Raw genomic sequence first — 17,954 nt, forward strand, 5'->3', positions numbered from 1 at the left:
ATGATCCATTCTGCGTCGACTCACTGACATGTGGCAGAAATCCTCGATCCAGAAAGCCACGGTGCATCTTAAGGATGGCACCAAACTACACCAAACTACACCAAACTACATGCACTGTGAAGTTTGTAATGCGTTGACTTAAAGTGGATCGCCTTGATCGCTGTTATTCATTGAGTTGTAAGCACCCCCTCCTGGCCTGTGCAGAACTCACCAGATCTGATTATTGCTCTTTCAGGATGAGAAGTTGGCTCGCCAGGTGGTGGAGCTGGGCCTCAGGGGCACTGGCGAGGTCTGGAAGAGAGAGGAATTCGAGAGCAGGAAAGCAGCTGCTCAGGCCTCCAGGCTCTCCAAAAGGAGCGAGCAAAAGTAAGTTAATGTGTGTTGACTGCAGAGAGGGATGATCTTCACACCATTCTGTGACCTTGAGAGTGCACATTTGCCAAAATGTTTTCCAGTAAGTCCACAAGTAACATGTTTATTCTATATTTCAAGGACAATTGGCTGTGTAACAGTATAACATCAGCAAAGTGCGTATGTTAGGCCCATTTTAGGTATATTTCTGGATACTGAGACTAACATTAAGGTGGAGGTGTGGTAAAGAACCTGTCTGCTGCTCACAGAAAATAAGAAGAAAAACAACATAATGCATTCGACAGTCCTGTTTGGTTAAATTTGGGTCATGGCAGAACATTTTACTATCAGCTGGAACGAAATAACAAATTTAAAGAGGGTTTACATCAGTATGTGTCGTATTATATGAAGGCATTTGGCCAAAAATGTCACCGGATAAGTCTCATGTGTGATATTCTAGGACTATGTTGCCTGGACTGGGATAAGAGTAAAAGCAGCGCTTTCTGTGTGTTTGTGGGAGTTTTGGGATGCCGTAAACTTGGACTTGCACTCAGCGATGATTGCATAGTTGGTGTGGTCGGTCTTCAGGAAACATTTTTGGAGCACTATATTTGTGTTTTCTCTGGCTGCTTGCGGCCAGCTCCCCTGCCTAAACCACCTGTAGACGTGTCTCTTTGGCATTCGACCCTACTAAAACATGGTTAGACATTCTTGGTTTCAGCTTAAGTAAAGTAATACATCAAAATCAAAATGCTGATTGAAAAAAGAAACAGTTGCTGAAAATAAAGTCCAAAGCAGAAGAAAAGCAACCAAAGAGCTCCTTTATAGTCTCGGCTTATCTCTGGGCTAAGGGTTGACCTTGATCTTATGTTTAAATCATTTGGACTTGGAAGACGCCTTATATCTCATAATTGTTGCGACATTGGCTTTGTCTTTAGCTGAACATAATTATATTTTAGGTTTGCAGTAGGAAGGTTTGAATCAGAAGCACGGCAGTTGATCGAAGACTATTTTAAGCTTTGGCTATTTTGAATTAATTTGTCCCAGTAGTCATTTCTTTGGTCTACGGAGTCCAATAGGACCTCTGTCACCATATTGTTATACTGTTAAAGCTAATCGAAAGCACCGTGTAATTAGAGATTTGGAACAGCACAGAGAATGACTGTCACATGTGGACATCGAGTGCCTAAGTGTGTACTAACTCTGTATTCGTGTCAGTGCTAATAGTTCCAAAAGTGCTAAATGGGGCAGAATAAAGATTTACAGCTCTGCTGTGACATTTATACGAACATCATGTTGAACATGATACGTTGCGTAACAGACAGTCTTAATATTATCTGACCCAGTGAACAGCGTATCATATTTTTTGCCAGACACAGCAGAATTAAGCTGTGCATAAGCAAGTTTTATGAGTCGGCCACTAACAGGACGTTTTCATCACGTTCGTCTTTTCCAAGAGCTGCTGTTTTCACGAGTGCCGCTCCTCTCGTCTTTTGCGTAAGATTTGCTCGTCTCTATAACTCTCCTCATTCTTTGCCGTTCCCTTTCTCTCTTTCTTTTCTGCAAGCCCTCACATTCTCAGAGAGCTTTAGTGCCTGCAGGTGTATAAATAGAGCTGTTTTCAATTAGGATAAGCTTTGCCCATAGCGTGCATCTGATCAATGAATGCCCTTGCACCTGTGGTAATAAAATACTAAGGGAAGAGGGAGATTGTGCAGTGAATGCTAATCAGATGTTGCCCTTTTGTTACCCTGCTAAAGGCTAGTATATAACATGCTCCATTTGACAGCTTTCCATGGAGGTATCTTGCCAGCAAAGTGTGAGACGAACAAACGAAGGGATTTTGCTTTGAGAGGACTTGTGTGAAACTCAAACCTCCACCCAATGAAGAAAACGTGAATGAAAGAGATGCCTGAATGAATGATGGCTGTTCGGGTGAATAGAGGTTCTGCATTTAGTTATGACTGCATTGAATCAAGGACAACAGTAAACTCAAGGTTTTCCTTTGTGTGATTAAACGGAGGCCAGGGACTGTTTAAATGACTCAGCCTCCCCTTGCCAGGTCTCTCCTTTTTTTTTTCCTCCTCTCCTTCTCTCTCTGTCTCCCTTCTGTGGTTTTCAGTGACAAATACAAATGAACCAAATAAATTAAAAGTTTTTTTTCACAAACCAGATTTGAAGTGTTAGAATTGGACCCCATGTGTATTTGTCTCGAAGAGCACACAGTCAGAAACACACTGTGCATATAGTAATTGGCATACTGTTTAGATTAACACACAGTATCTAGACTAGAATATCAACTCAGAGCCCAGTCTTCACGTTTACAGTTCACAGTATCTTCACAAATCTATGACTGCTAGCCTTGGATCAAAAAAAGTGCAGGGTCACACAGGTCTCAAAGCGCCAAGAAGAGGCCTGGTGGTTTAGCGCTGTACTGATATGAGGTATTGGCATGAGCCCCAAAACCCGCAATTTGGCCTGCGCCCAGCAGTAAATGTCAGCAGATGTCGTGACCTTATGCGCCCGTAACGGGCGCTTATTTCCCTGCAGCAAGCCACCACAGTCATGCTCTTTGTCCATTGTTTTGCTTCTTCCAAAAAAGGCCTCCGCAAAATTCTAGTCTTTCTACCTCAATGGCCGGAGGAGCCATCCTTCCTTGGCCAAGTAAAACTGTGCCGCGAACATACACTGTACACATGCACCCGAGTGTTAATCCCTCGTCTGCATAGGCTGAAATTGGACCCTGTGTTTTCAAGGCATAGACAAGTAGGCCTGTACGACGATGCCATGGTGTTCAGTGGTTTCTGGCATCAGTGGTTAGGTCAACATGAGGCATTTTCATTTTTTACTTTAAGTGGAACAATGCTAAAATTATTTAGCGCTGCTCCACTTTTAGCACAAATTGAACAAAGGTTTCTGAAAATATGAAAAACTGAAATATCATCTCTGTCACATGGTTCTCATGTCACAGCTCTGTTCACAGTACCTGCCATGATGTGAAACATTTAAAGGGGCTTATATTAGCTTATATTGTCAATTAAATAAATTTTTCAAAAGCCTTCATAAAATAAATGAAATTCTGCATTTTAGAATTTAACAGTTGTATTATAAAACAAAACACTCGTCATGGGGTAATGGGAAAATATTTAAATAATATTGGCTGGCATTGAGTGGTATATCAGATATATTCCATTCAGCTAGCATGATACAAAATGAGTCAAAGACGAGGTCAGTATCACGCTAGCTGAAAGGAATATATTTGATATACCACAAAAAAAAAGCCAGCCAATATTATTATTATTATTATACATACACACTTTCTTCATATCAGCATTCTCGAAGCCCAGCGCTAGCTTACCCGCGAGTTGGCGCTGTTAGTGTAGCAGTGCAGTCACCTTCCAGTCAGTATAGCATTCATTGAGAGCAAGTAACACAGGCTAATGACCGAGAAACTAAGATTTCTGTCTCCAGACTCGTCTTCCAGGCACGCTCGCCACAGTAGTTTTCACTCAGACTTAAGTATTCATTTCCCTATATAATACTTAGTTACTTTTAAAATCAACACCGACAACTACACACAACGGAGCGATCTGGCAGTCAAAATTCTCTCAAGATCTTCCGCATTTAACGAAGCAAACCTGGCGGCCATGTTTGTTTACAAATTGCCACAGTCACTTGCTAGCGCAGAAGTTTTACATCTCCGACGTCTCTTTTCCAGTTTTTCGATGTCTGTTGGTATGTTTTTCTCTTGTAAATATGCGTGAAGAATAATGAAGTTTTGGTAGCCTTTCAGGTATTCAGTGCGTCTTTCTCTTTCCCAGCGAACATAGAAACGATTGTGCGCATGCACAGCAGAAAACTTTCTCATTGAATATTTGCATCAGCTCCAATGTGTGACATCGTGTTGTCTTGACAACGTGCAATATCGTAACAATATCGCACACTCATTCTCCATTGGGTAGAGTGATGTAATAAACATAGGATAAGCGATATGCTAACAATATTGTATGCTATCAAACCAAATGAATGAAACCCACTAGAAGTGAATAGAACACATGTTTTTATTCCATCAAAAAAGTGTCCTATATGTATAACAATTGCTGTTAGTGAACAGATAACAAGAGTTAAGTATTTTATTCAGCATTTTAAGACTATTATTGAGCCCAACTGGTTTCTTATGAGAAGGGTGAATATGTAAAAGTGTCACCAATTATGACCCTATATGTTCCTACAGGATAGAACAATGGAACAGCTTTCGCAAAAATGAATTGTGTATGTTGGATGTTGGATAATAGTCTTTTCCCACCTTTCATTGCTGAATGTTCCCATTGAATGGAACTGTATTTAAATCAGCTGAACAAATATCTGTATTCACTGGGCTTAAATGCCAGCTCTCTCATTCAGCTTGTTAGCGTTGAAAAGAACTCAAAAATTGGCAAAAGCCGCTTCCTTGATAGATTTGCAATGCATCAAGGCAATCTGGAACAAATGTTCTTTATAAAATTGTGTATACGCATGTGTCTTGAATGCGGTTGATAGCTGTGAACGTGGCGTGTGAATGAAACTTGGCGGTGCAGAAATTAGCTCGGCACATGTGTGGCTCAAACCAGAGGCCTTAAGCATAACAAGTTCATTTTTGTGTGTTGGAGCTCTTGTCACGAAACTAGCACTACAACTTGTTTTTGTATGATGGAGAACATGGGAGGGCATGTCAGCAATGCTGATCTATGATGTATGATTTGGTAAAGGAAATAAAAATGTACCGAGCCTTGTTTAGCACATTTACATTTAGCTCACTTGTCAGACTTGGATGGCTTTTTAATAAGGTTGGCAGCGGACACATACTTATTTTATTAGTGAAGCACCAAATAGGTGATTATAACACTACTATACACACCCTGCGATCATTCTGTACTTCTGTACCACATGTCTCAAGAAATAGCCTCAATGAGGCTGTAGCTCATAGCGGCCACTGTTGTTGTGTGTGAGTTTGTAATCCGATCAGTCCTGTGGGAGGAGTACCGATTTATGTGAAATTGCATACGACTCCTGTATAGCCGCATCCATGGCAGGTGGCACCACCTGGTGAGCAACTCTTGTTGGAATATGTCTTTAGAGTCTTCTGGGTGGGTTTCAGTGAAAATGTCCCAGCAGTTTATGAACAGTAGTGTTTGGTGTGACAAGTCACCCAAAATATTCAAACACCCATAAAATGTTAAATATGACAGGTGGCACCACTGTCTTGACAACTTTTATACATCCCAACCTGGAGAACATTCCATATGAGTTTGATCAAAATCTGATCACTCCTGTAGGACGAGTAGCGATTTTCATGAAATTGCATGTGACCCCTCTGTAGACTGATCCATGGGAGGTGGTGCCATCTGGTGAACAACTCTTGTTGGTATATGTCTTTAGAGTCTTCTGGGTGAGTTTCAGTGAAAACGTCCCAGCAGGTTACGAAGAGTAGCGTTTAATGTGACGAGTCACCCAAAAATTTTAGACACCCATAAAATCGTAAATATGACAGGTGGCACCACCATCTCGACAACTTTTATGCACACCCACCTCGGGAACACTGTATGTAAGTTTGTTCGAAATACAATCAATCGTGTAGGAGGAGTAGCAATTTTTGTAAATTGTGGACGGACGATGATGGACGGACGACACGTGATTGCATAAGCTCATCCGGCCTGGCCTACAGCCGGATGAGCTAAAAAAAAAATGGTTCTAGAACATTAGCATGCTTCACCTTACCACTAAAGTGAACGAATCATTAAAATCCAATTGTCTTTAAAAGGACAATAGTGGTGATATTCAGTGGGCTTTAATTAAGTCCTCATTCATCAGGCTCTTTTGGATTACTACAAACCAGATTGCCAGATGACCAGACCTCAGTTAGCTTCTTTTTGTCCTGGAATCATCTGGCTCTGTTTGCTTGTGATCATTTTCACCACCACATGTAACAACTGTGTGGTCAAGATTTAAAGATGGTTTCATTTAGTCTGCTTTTGCAACTGATTAATCTTCATTGACTCCATATCAGCTTTGATATTAAGGGATTTAATCAGTGCTCACTCTGAGCTAGTGCCTTCTCAAAACGGTCACCATCCCAATTCCAACGAAGGCAGGCTGGATTTCTGTTATGGCCATAATGAAACCATCTGTTTGCTTGTTCTGCTTTTAACCATTTCCTCCCTGCATGCCATTTGTCATGTAAGCAGCATTCTTCGAAGAGGGGTCCAAGTTGGCGGAGCAGTGCAGCGTTTTTTTTCCCACCCACCCACTCTGGACTTCTTAGTAAACTGTTTTTATTAGGAACTGTTACAGTGGTTAGTGACCACGCAGAGGTAGGCAACGTATTCATCTTCATCCTTTACATTACACTCCAAGGCCTATGATGTGTGGTGACTCATAACCCGGCCTCCAGTATCCCAGAGCAGAGGTGGAAGTGTTTTTTACATTATATATCTGTGCGGCAAAGACAATAGACAGTACTGTCATCATCTGCTTTGTAATTCGACCCCTCTTTGCAAATGGTGGATGTATATGATGGATTCTGCAGCAAACTCTAGCTTTTGTGTTAAAATATTTCTCATGTAACACTTTCAAATGAAGAGGCCCACCTTTACGTTTCTTTGTAATTGCACAGGATACTGGTACTGAAAAAGTATCGATGCACCAAATTACTGAAAATGGTACAATTTTACAATTTACTGTTACTAAGTATGAAGTAATCTTCTTCTGGAGCAGCTGTACGCCTGTTCCCATACAAAATGCATCTCAAACAAGTTCATTATCAATTAACTATACAATGGAATGGCTATTATAATCATGTTGATGTCAGAACTACTTAAACAGGCACGTTTAGCGTTTTCAATATTTCATCCATCCATCCATTATCCGTAAACGCTTATCCTGTACAGGGTCGCAGGCAAGCTGGAGCCTATCCCAGCTGACTATGGACGAGAGGCGGGGTACACCCTGGACAAGTCGCCAGGTCATCACAGGGCTGACACATAGACCCAGACAACCATTCACACTCACATTCACACCTACGGTCAATTTAGAGCCACCAATTAGCCTAACCTGCATGTGGGGGAACCCGGAGCACCCGGAAGAAACCCACACAGACATGGGGAGAACATGCAAACTCCACACAGAAAGGCCCCGTCAGCTGCTGGGCTCGAACCCAGAACCTTCTTGCTGTGAGACGACAGTGCTAACCAGTACACCACTGTGCCGCCCAATATTTCATTATTTCCAAATTTTCCAGGGATTTTTTCCCCCCCATCACTGAGTTCCATTGCTGATTTTATAGGTGAGCAGGAAGGAATTTTGCTTTGACTGCGATTACACAAATAGTTATAAATAGCAATGTTCTTTTCTTGTGCTTATTTCCTTTACTTTATTTCCATCTTCATGGAAATGAGCCATGAAGAAAAAGTGATGCCCTGAGAGATAATTCAGAAACTGGGGGCATAAAATTAATGAAACTAATTTATCATTGTGTTTCATTTTTGGCATCATTAAACCTAATATTCAGTTTACAGCTTAGCAATGAGTGTCCTAAAGACCCAGATCTTCTTTTTCATCTCTTTTACTTTATGGTAATATAATTGCCATTTTTGTGTCCTTTAACCAAAAAGGAGAAAAGTCATTTTTAACACAAAATCAGAGTGTTTTTTGTGGTTTCTTTTTCTACACGGTATAAAAAAAAAAAAACAGGAACCAATGACAGTAAAACTGCATATACTTTATTTTGTATTTATTAGATACAACATATGCTCTAGGGCGGCACGGTGGTGTAGTGGTTAGCACTGTTACCTCACAGCAAGAAGGTCCGGGTTCGAGCCCAGTGGCTGATGGGGGCCTTTCTATGTAGAATTTGCATGTTCTCCCCGTGTCCGTGTGGGTTTCTTCCGGGTGCTCCGGTTTCCCCCACAGTCCAAAGACATGCAGGTTAGGTTAACTGGTGACTCTAAATTGACCGTAGGTGTGAATGTGAGTGTGAATGGTTGTTTGTCTCTATGTGTCAGCCCTGTGATGACCTGGCGACTTGTCCAGGGTGTACCCCGCCTCTCGCCCATAGTCAGCTGAGATAGGCTCCAGCTTGCCGCGACCCTGTACAGGATAAATGGTTATGGATGGGTGCATGGAGCATGTGCTCTACATGGTTACCTTTAAGGCCCGGTCCCACAATACAGATAACTACAACTATACAATAACTATAAATAAATCAGTCCGGATAAATCACACCAGACCGATAACGATACCTATAGCCCAGGCCTGGGTTTATCCGTATCAGTGAGATTGCTTCTGGAGCGATTTTTCCAGGCCTGGACCTGATCTGATAAAACATCTGACCGATCAGGTAATTGTTTTCATGTGATGTCTGAGCGTGTGCTATTTTTCCCAGGCATTTTTATACATCCTTGTTGCATCATGGAGGAGAAGCTGTTGAAGAATCCCATGGGAAGACAATTCCCGAATAAGACAGTGGAATTCTCCCAGCTTCTCTCTGTGCTCCAAGACTTCATGCACCCAGATTCTCCTTTTCTTCTTCTTTCGGCTTTGCCTTCTGTGCAAAATGTGCATCAAAAGCAGCTTCTTTGCTGTCACTGTCAGCCATTGTGTGCTACTGGGTGTGCACACAAACAGCATACAACTGCTATATTTTCCTGCGAAAACCAACAACCATGTATATTTATTTACCTGAGTGGCAGGACCAACAGATATTATAGTCGGGATTATAGTTGTGGTGTGACTGCTCCAGACTGGAACTAAATTCAGGCATAGGTATAGTCATAGTTGTAGTTATAGGCAGAGGTGGACAGTAACGAAGTACATTTACTTGAGTACTGTACTTAAGTACACTGAGTATCTGTACTTGAGTATTATTTTTTTGGGAAACTTCTGACTCTAGCTTCACTACATTTGAAAGGCAAATATCATACTTTTCACTCCACTACATTTCTATCAAGGTCCTCGTTACTCGTTACTATGAAGCAGCTTTGAAAGTGGATGTTTTTGTCTTTTAGTTTCTAAAACATGATTGGTTTTTTCGCAGGTGACACTGTACCACTGTGTAGTGGTTAGCGCTGTCGCCTCACAGCAAGAAGGTCCGGGTTCGAGCCCCGGGGCCGGCGAGGGCCTTTCTGTGCGGAGTTTGCATGTTCTCCCCGTGTCCGCGTGGGTTTCCTCCGGGTGCTCCGGTTTCCCCCACAGTCCAAAGACATGCAGGTTAGGTTAACTGGTGACTCTAAATTGACTGTAGGTGTGAATGTGAGTGTGAATGGTTCTCTGTGTCTATGTGTCAGCCCTGTGATGACCTGGCGACTTGTCCAGGGTGTACCCCGCCTTTCGCCCGTAGTCAGCTGGGATAGGCTCCAGCTTGCCTGCGACCCTGTAGAACAGGATAAAGCGGCTAGAGATAATGAGATGAGATGAGATGAGATGTTTGCTTTGTTTGCCTAAAATGAACCACATCACGGCCTACAAAAACTCACCGTCCGACCTGCAGAAGCATATTGAGGTATATAATTTTTTTTTCCAAGAGAAAGCTTGCAACAAAGTTGTCTGTGCTTTTAGAGCTAGCGATAACGTTGCAATAGCTGTGCAGTCCGGTTAGTCAAATGACTTTCTATGGATTTGCCCACCAAGTTGCCATCGCCTTGTCCACGGCTAACATTAACACATAGGTAGTTAACTTGGACACTGTTAGTTAGCGTGTAAAAACGGAGTTATGCTAACGTGAATAATGTTAACTTATCTGAAGTCCTTTCAGAAATATGTTTTTGCATAATCTTGCCAAATAAACAGAATGTAGAAGTCTTTCTTTTCTAGTAGCGTTAGCTACCCAATATGATTTCGAGTTTGAAAAGAGTTTGCTAGCATGTCAGGTGGAGTTTCACTGACTAGCTAGCTTAACGTTAAACCACCATGATGGCACAGCATGCGTTCATTTTGTGAATTCACATTTCTGTCTTTGGTAACGGCATTCGGTTTTGTAAGCGCTGTGGCAATAATACAACGATGCATTGACAGAAAATGTACTTTTAATACTTAAGTATTTTTAAAAGCAAGTACTTCAGTACTTTAACTTAAGTAAAAAATTGACTGGACAACTTTCACTTGTATCGGCGTAACATTTGACCAGTGGGATCTGTACTTTGACTTAAAGGACATGGGACATGGATTTTTTTCTGGGTATAATTATGTATAAAGGACATAAGAAATGCCATCTAAATCACTGCGGGGCGTCAAAAATGTGAAAATCATCACATTATTCAACTTTTTTATACATCAGCATAAAACAATGATTCGTTAATTAGCTAAGCGGTCACGTGACCCGTGACATCACAAAAACTTTTCAAGGAGCCAGCGCTTGGGAATCTAATGTAAACAGGTTACCGAAATGGACACCATCGACAGTGACATTCCCGATGTTTCACAGAGATGTGAAGTTAGACCCTATCAATTCGAACCGATAGCTGGAAATTCACATGAACATGGATCTTGTCTTTACTCTGACGGGTCAGATGATTCTGAGAGTGAGAGTTCATTCAATCTCCATGAAACTGAAAGCGGTCGGCTCGATAACACATCCTGGTAAACAATTCTGCTCAAAGGCTAATGATCTGTTGAAAGAAGTATTATTTTTGTATCATACATTGAAAGTTCATCATAGATCTAGCTAAAGTCCGTTGCAAGCTAGTTTTTTTTTTGCTGATATTTTTCGAGATTGATTGAGATACAATGCTTCCAGAGTCCGAGATGAAAACATTCAAAATGGCGAAACGAGTCAGAATTATGATAATCAATAATTGATACACCCAAAATTATAATACTAATCATTACCGCATGAGGCCCATGGTAAAACCACACTTCCAGGAGGGGCTGCCGTCTGCCTCCCAAGCCGGCCGAGAGCGCTCCTCGTCGGGCACGGCCAGGCGGGCGAATGCCCTGGTCCGTCCGCCCTGTCTAAAAAATAATGGTACAACTCCGAGTGAAGGTATCAATGCGCTGTCGAAGCGCGCAGAAGGTGTTAGTACGCCTGTCATTATAGTGCGGACTTTCCATAGCATAGAAAATCGCCACGTTTCAATTTGTGTAACTGAACTTTGTTTCATGTCACTGGTCATATAAACCTATGTAAACAGGAAAAACGTGGAAGAGTTTGGTCGCATCTAACTACAGCCCCAAAAAATACCATTGGCCATGCTGAGCCTAGCTACATTGCTAACAGGAGTAACAGCGCGTCTGACTGACTGGGAGGTCGCAATACACCATGATGTTCAATGTACGTTAAACACTCTAAAAACGAAACAATTTTCTTGTCATCCAAGACACAAAAACTATTTTGTCGCATTCGTCATCATCACGATTCACACTTCTCCATATTTATCTACCCGCTTGTGCTGTACCCGAAAGTTTTTGTGACGTATGATCACGTGACAGCGGCTCTTCCGGTTGTAAAATATGCATATCGGAGCTCGAGCAGAAATGCCATATAATCATCACGAATATAACGATTTTGCTGAATTTAATAGATAATTTTGTATTTGTTGATGCAATTATTTCATATTTTTAATGGAAAGAAACTGATATAGCGTGCATTTATGTTTCATGTCCCATGTCCTTTAAGTAATGAAGTTGGGTACTTTGTCCACCATGGTTATAGGTATAGTTATGGTCATTGGTGTTGCGAAACTGGGGCCTGATGCTCTGTGCATTTTCTCAGCCACTGTACCATGTTTTTTGCAGATTTTGCTCAACATATTCCCATTGTTTCTTGACTTTTTTTTGGACTCCCTGTATAATGCATTAAATCAGATCTAACATCCAAGTGTACAAACCTGCAAAGAAAGACGAGGTGCTTCTTATTCTCATGGTCAGACTGGTTATTCAGATGACTAGGATTCATGGTGCTTTTAAGTTCCAGTGTGGTAAATGGCCACCAAGCTAGAGTATGATTAGAAGCTCTTACAAGTTGATGAGGCTAAACCCACAAAGCCAACATGTGCAAAGCAGATTAATGTAATAACCCATGGTCGTGTGTAATGGAGGAATACAGCTCCTGAAAGGCGGGCTATAGCTGGAGTCATGTTTAGGTCTTTAATAGTATATTATTATAGGGCTGAAAATGAATCGATCATAATTAAGTGTCAAAGATTCATTAAAGAGACACAGCAAAATGGATCGGCAAGTTCATACTTCCTGTCTGAAAGTATTCAATCATCTGACACAAATTAAGTGAAGAGTGAGACATTATATAATTCTCTTTGCTCGCCGGACTGCTTAGGATGTGGACCCCAGTCAGATTTCTGTCCTAGAGTCGTTTAATTTGAAAAGGAAAGAGTCTTATAAATGTACGATGTTAAAATGAGGTGCAAATTATTCAGCTCGGAAAAAATTTGAACAAAGAATTAGCTAATGCCTATGTTAAGAACATGACAGCTAACCTTAAGTTACATGTTTTTCAATGCAAATCATTAGGTCCAGGAGAAGAAACAAGGATTATGTTATTTAAATATCTCTTGCGTCTAAATGTATGACAGCTGTGGGACTCATTTACAGGGCACCTCCTACCTCCTAATACATCCATGAAGAGTTAGTAATGAGGGTAGAACAGGGAGAACAGCATGTGTAATTGATACATTTGGCTCAATTTAATCAGAGGTGACAGAGGATTTCCAAAAAAAGAGAGTTAAATAAATTGTCATGCTGTGTGGAATTTCCCTTGACGTTCAACAGACCAAAATAATATTTTCCATAAGATTCTTTTCACCCAAGTACCCTCAGGAAAAATATTCCAAGCACTGTAAGTGCTGATTTTTTAGAAATCACTGTATTATTTAAGGTTGCCATCTGCCTGGCTATTGAGAGCTCAATTTTATTCCCATAAAATGTAAAAAAATAAATAAATAAGAGTCTTCACACATCTGTCACTCCCTGAAATACCTCAGACTTCTTCAGGGAATCCTTTCTTTTAGGATCATCCAGCTGAGTAACTTGTTTGCAAATTGTGGGCGAAGATATGATCTTATTATGGATCTCAAACGTTTTCCAACTAAGGGATTGTAATGACGTTTCATCAATAATGTTTGAAATAATTTGCCGTAACAAATTTCAGGGCGGAAGACAGGACGGGGCGTTTAATGATAATTAGGATTCGGTAAGTATCAAATTTGTTTGACGTAGGTGATAGAATAGCAGAGAGTTAGTGCTCAGGGCAGTGCGCTGTATTGAATTTCTTTTATTATATTCCAGGCGTTAAACACTGCCTCTCCTCTCAGCTGTACAAACAGATAGTAAATTTGAGCTCGAGCACAGCTCGAAGATAAATCATTATTAAACATGTTGCTCATGCACTTGATAAAATTCTGCTGATTTTGATGGGCTTCAGTCTTTCGGGTCCTTAACAGTGCTTCAGTATGGTTGCCTTGTGACTTCTTAATTATAGAGGAGGGTATGGGAAGTTGTAGGAGAACACTGATTTGGCTACTGTCAAATCATTTGCAGTTGGCGTAAAGTTCGAGGGAAAAAGTCCACGTGGAAGAAGGTCCAATGTAAAATACAGTTTAAACATCTGCTTGAGGTAGGAGAATTTTATGAGGAACTTTGGCCTTCTCATGCTAGTGGTCATCTGTCCAAGGCAAGCAGCTCTCTCCAAATCCTGTTTATCCTGTGCTTTCATGCAAGAGTGAAAGAGAGAGAGAGAGAGAGAGAGAGAGAGGAAGGGGAGGGTGGCAAGGATCTGAGCATCATCATTCATCCCAACACACAAAATAATCCATTTGAGACTATAAATGTACTTTACAATTTTTATTTTCAGCAGGAAGGCAAATGTCTTTTATATCACTTCCACGTATTAATCGTTAACATTTTTGTAGAATGTTTGCACATCTCTGCTCTTGCCAGCGCTTTACTTTCATGCACTATTAGACCAGATTGTAACAAATGGTGTTATCCAGCCAAAGTGTTTTTGATGCATCTGCCAGCGTGCAGCTGAATGGAACATATTAGAGATGCCAAAGCATTTGCCGAATAAATTGTTTGAAAGATTATTACAAAAGGAAAAGGGTCCCATGAATCTGTCTTGCCCGTAAGCATCCCCTCACGCTAATGTGCTGTTTATATTGCTGTAAACACATTCAGAGATAGATCCTCTGGCTCCGGTGACAAGCCATTTACCCCCAGCAGAGACTGTAAAACTCTGTGGAAGGTCCATATTAGGACAGATTCTTATTTTTGTCAGGTTTCATTGTTAAAGGAGATACGCAGAACCTTTATTTTTAAATACATTTCTGACTGGATAGTATCTCCGTCCTCGACTCTTGTATGCTGCATAATTGGGAGTGAAAAAAATATATTTTTGAGAGTTAAAATAAAAAAAGTTGGCATTCGAGCTGCCCCGCTGAGCCAGCCAGCCCTGAGTGTGTGACGTCACAGCAGGAACCAGTTTTAAGGCTGAGGCCTTCGACAGCTATAGACCAAAGTCATATAAATAACTACATAGAACTTGACGCCAACGGCGTCGATGGGGATGCCTCTGCCCGGTAGACTACACGCCTTATTAAGTTGTGATTCGGGAATGGACATTTGACCTCACAGTAATCATGACCTGGTGAAATTACTTGTATTAGCCTTGGAGATATTGTGTTCACAAGGTTTTCGGACAGACATTTGACCTCACAGTGACCTTGACCTTAGACCTTTTGATCTCAAAATCTAATCAGTTGATGTTTGTCCCCAAATGCACAAATGGTGAATGTTTGGTGAAATTCCTTTCATCTGCCTTGGAGATATTGCGCTCACAAGGTTTTCGGACAGACATTTGACCTCACAGTGACCTTGACCTTAGACCTTTTGATCTGAAAATCTACTCAGTTCATGTTTGTCCCAAAGCGCACGAATAGTGAAAGTTTGGTGAAATTCCTTTCAGTAGCCTTTGAGATATCGCGTTCACAAGGTTTCGAGACGGACGGACGGACAACCCGAAAACATAATGCCTCCTGCACCTTACGGTGGCGGAGGCATAAAACTTATGGTGAAAGTAAGAAATACCGTGACCGACTTGCTCAACTAAGACTGATTTGACTTCATTGATTGTGGGTTGACTCTCATTAAAACAGGATAGGTGTTATAACTTGTGCAACATACACGTACATGCATGCATTTTCACTGATAAAACGTAAAAGATTAATTAAATAATCAGATGAACTGAGACAATCACATTCTGAAGCAAATTAAATAATCTTATAATAACTTAATAACTTAAACACACAATAACTTAAACACACAATACAAGTTACATGTATTAATCTAAATGCAGGTAAACAACGAGTGTTTTTGTTGTTTTCTATCCAAATGAGAGTCGCATCTTACCCATCTGTGTTCTCGCTTCTTGAAGGCCGACCTTGTGGCTGATTGTTTCAAAATAATCTGACTTTCAGTTGTTTGTTCAGTTCTCCGTTCATTCGCTTCTTCAATGTAAGGGCGAGATATTGCTGTTGAGGCAAGCATATCCAGCAGAGAAATCTGATGGCTGGTCCACTCAGTCTCCATTTTCTCCTTACTGAGTACTCTGCCATTACTGCTCGGCTCAGGCAATTACTAAAACCCAGGATGGGACGGGACGTCACTGGTTTTAGTAACAACCGCAGGGAGGTCACTGCCCGAGCGATAATATGTCCCATCCCGTCCCGAGTTTTAGCAACAACCCTCGGCTCACACTCCAGGAGAACTGGTGCAACTGAACTTTGTTTCCTTTTCTTGTAGTTTTCTTTTCCTTTAATTGTTGGTACTGCACCCTCTTTCAATACGGGCTTATAGCCAACGCTCCTCAACAGATCAGAGGTCTCATACGAGTCTTCAGTAAAATGTGCAGAGCAGAGGAGAGACCACTTCATAGGCGCCCAATGTGCCCTTGAACTTCTCACAAAACGTGTCCAAATCTTTGCAGTTTGAACATTCTTGGGTCATGAATGCAACGTAAATCCACCTTCTGTCGTGTTGCTGCACCTGCCAGCAACACATCTGTGTGGCATGGTGATAAATTAGCTCAAAATGGAAGTTCGAAGTTTCAGTCAGCTCTGTGTTTTAGTATCGCGGAAATGGCGATGAGGCCGATAGACTTCCTGTGGTGACGTCACAGATGTCAAGGTCATTCACTCAGACCGCTACCTAAATGAATCATTTTAATCATAAAAATGACTATATTAGATTTATTGTTTATGCTTAAAACTATTCCTGTGCCATTCTTGAGGTCTCAAGGCATTTATAAACAAAAAGTGAGGCCATGGTTCTGTGTATCTCCTTTAAGGTCGCCACGTGTCAAGTCTTTGCAGTAAGTGAAAAGTCTGTGAATTCCACATTACAAGCTTGAAAGTCCTGAAAAACAAAATGATAGCCCTCATGGTTTCATAATCACTTAGTCCTGTTTGACTGATTCAGTCTCATTTCTAATTAATTATTATTATATTATATTATAATTAAAAATTAATTAGTCTACTGAGCACAAAATCACGCATATCCAGTTGCTCATGTGTTAATAATTTAATACTAATGCTGTAGCCAATAATCTCATCTCATTATCTGTAGCCGCTTTATCCTGTTCTACAGGGTCGCAGGCAAGCTGGAGCCTATCCCAGCTGACTACGGGCGAAAGGCGGGGTACACCCTGGACAAGTCGCCAGGTCATCACAGGGCTGACACATAGACACAGACAACCATTCACACTCACATTCACACCTACGGTCAATTTAGAGTCACCAGTTAACCTAACCTGCATGTCTTTGGACTGTGGGGGAAACCGGAGCACCCGGAGGAAACCCACGCGGACACTGGGAGAACATGCAAACTCCGCACAGAAAGGCCCTCGCCGGCCCCAGGGCTCAAACCCGGACCTTCTTGCTGTGAGGCGACAGCGCTAACCACTACACCACCGTGCCGCCCCGCTATAATTAATGTAATTAATATAATATAATTCTTAATCTAGGTTAAGAAAAATATTTTTTGGCTGTTACATCTAATTCAGAGGTAATCAATTAGAGTTGACATGGGGATAAATTCTTCCCAAGCAAACACTGTTTAGGCCACTTTTTCTTGATTAGATAGCAAAGTATTAAGTATATGTAATCATACATTTCAGTAGGTGCTGATGGTAGGAGAGTATTTAATTATTTCCCGTTATTAGCTCATCCGGCCGACAGGCGATGAGCTTATGCCATCATGTGTTGTCTGTCATCCGTCTGGCGTCGTCCACATTTCACGAAAATCGCTTCTTCTCTCTCAATTCTTCACCGATTTGTATTCTTTTTGGCAGGAAGGTTGGTCTGTCTGGGGTGCATATAAATTCTACCCAAATTTGCATAATTGCAATTAATAATGAAGATATGGATTAATTAAACCCTAACGAGCAGTTTCCACACAAACCACTTATTCTCTCTCAATTCTTCACTGGTTTTGATTCTTTCTGGCATGAAGGTAGTGGTACCTAGGATGCATATAACTTCTACCCAGATTTGCTTAATTGCAATTATTAATGAAGTTATGGACTAAATAAGCCTTAATGAGCAGTTCAACAAAAATCACTTCTT

The 17,954-nt window shown here is 41.2% G+C and overlaps 1 protein-coding gene across 1 annotated transcript in view; it reads left to right on the forward strand.

The window, feature by feature from the left end:
• The window catches only part of cfap299 (cilia and flagella associated protein 299), a 109,514-nt gene that overhangs the window by 5,949 nt on the left and 85,611 nt on the right, over positions 1–17,954 (forward strand). The window contains exons 2-5 of the mRNA XM_060906659.1: positions 236–366; positions 10,015–10,027; positions 10,080–10,082; positions 13,893–13,951. Of these exons, the coding sequence (XP_060762642.1) occupies positions 236–366; positions 10,015–10,027; positions 10,080–10,082; positions 13,893–13,951 (206 nt within the window). The remainder of the gene's footprint in view (positions 1–235; positions 367–10,014; positions 10,028–10,079; positions 10,083–13,892; positions 13,952–17,954) is intronic.

Source organism: Neoarius graeffei, chromosome 24, assembly GCF_027579695.1.
Source record: "Neoarius graeffei isolate fNeoGra1 chromosome 24, fNeoGra1.pri, whole genome shotgun sequence".
In the NCBI taxonomy this organism is placed as follows: domain Eukaryota; kingdom Metazoa; phylum Chordata; class Actinopteri; order Siluriformes; family Ariidae; genus Neoarius; species Neoarius graeffei.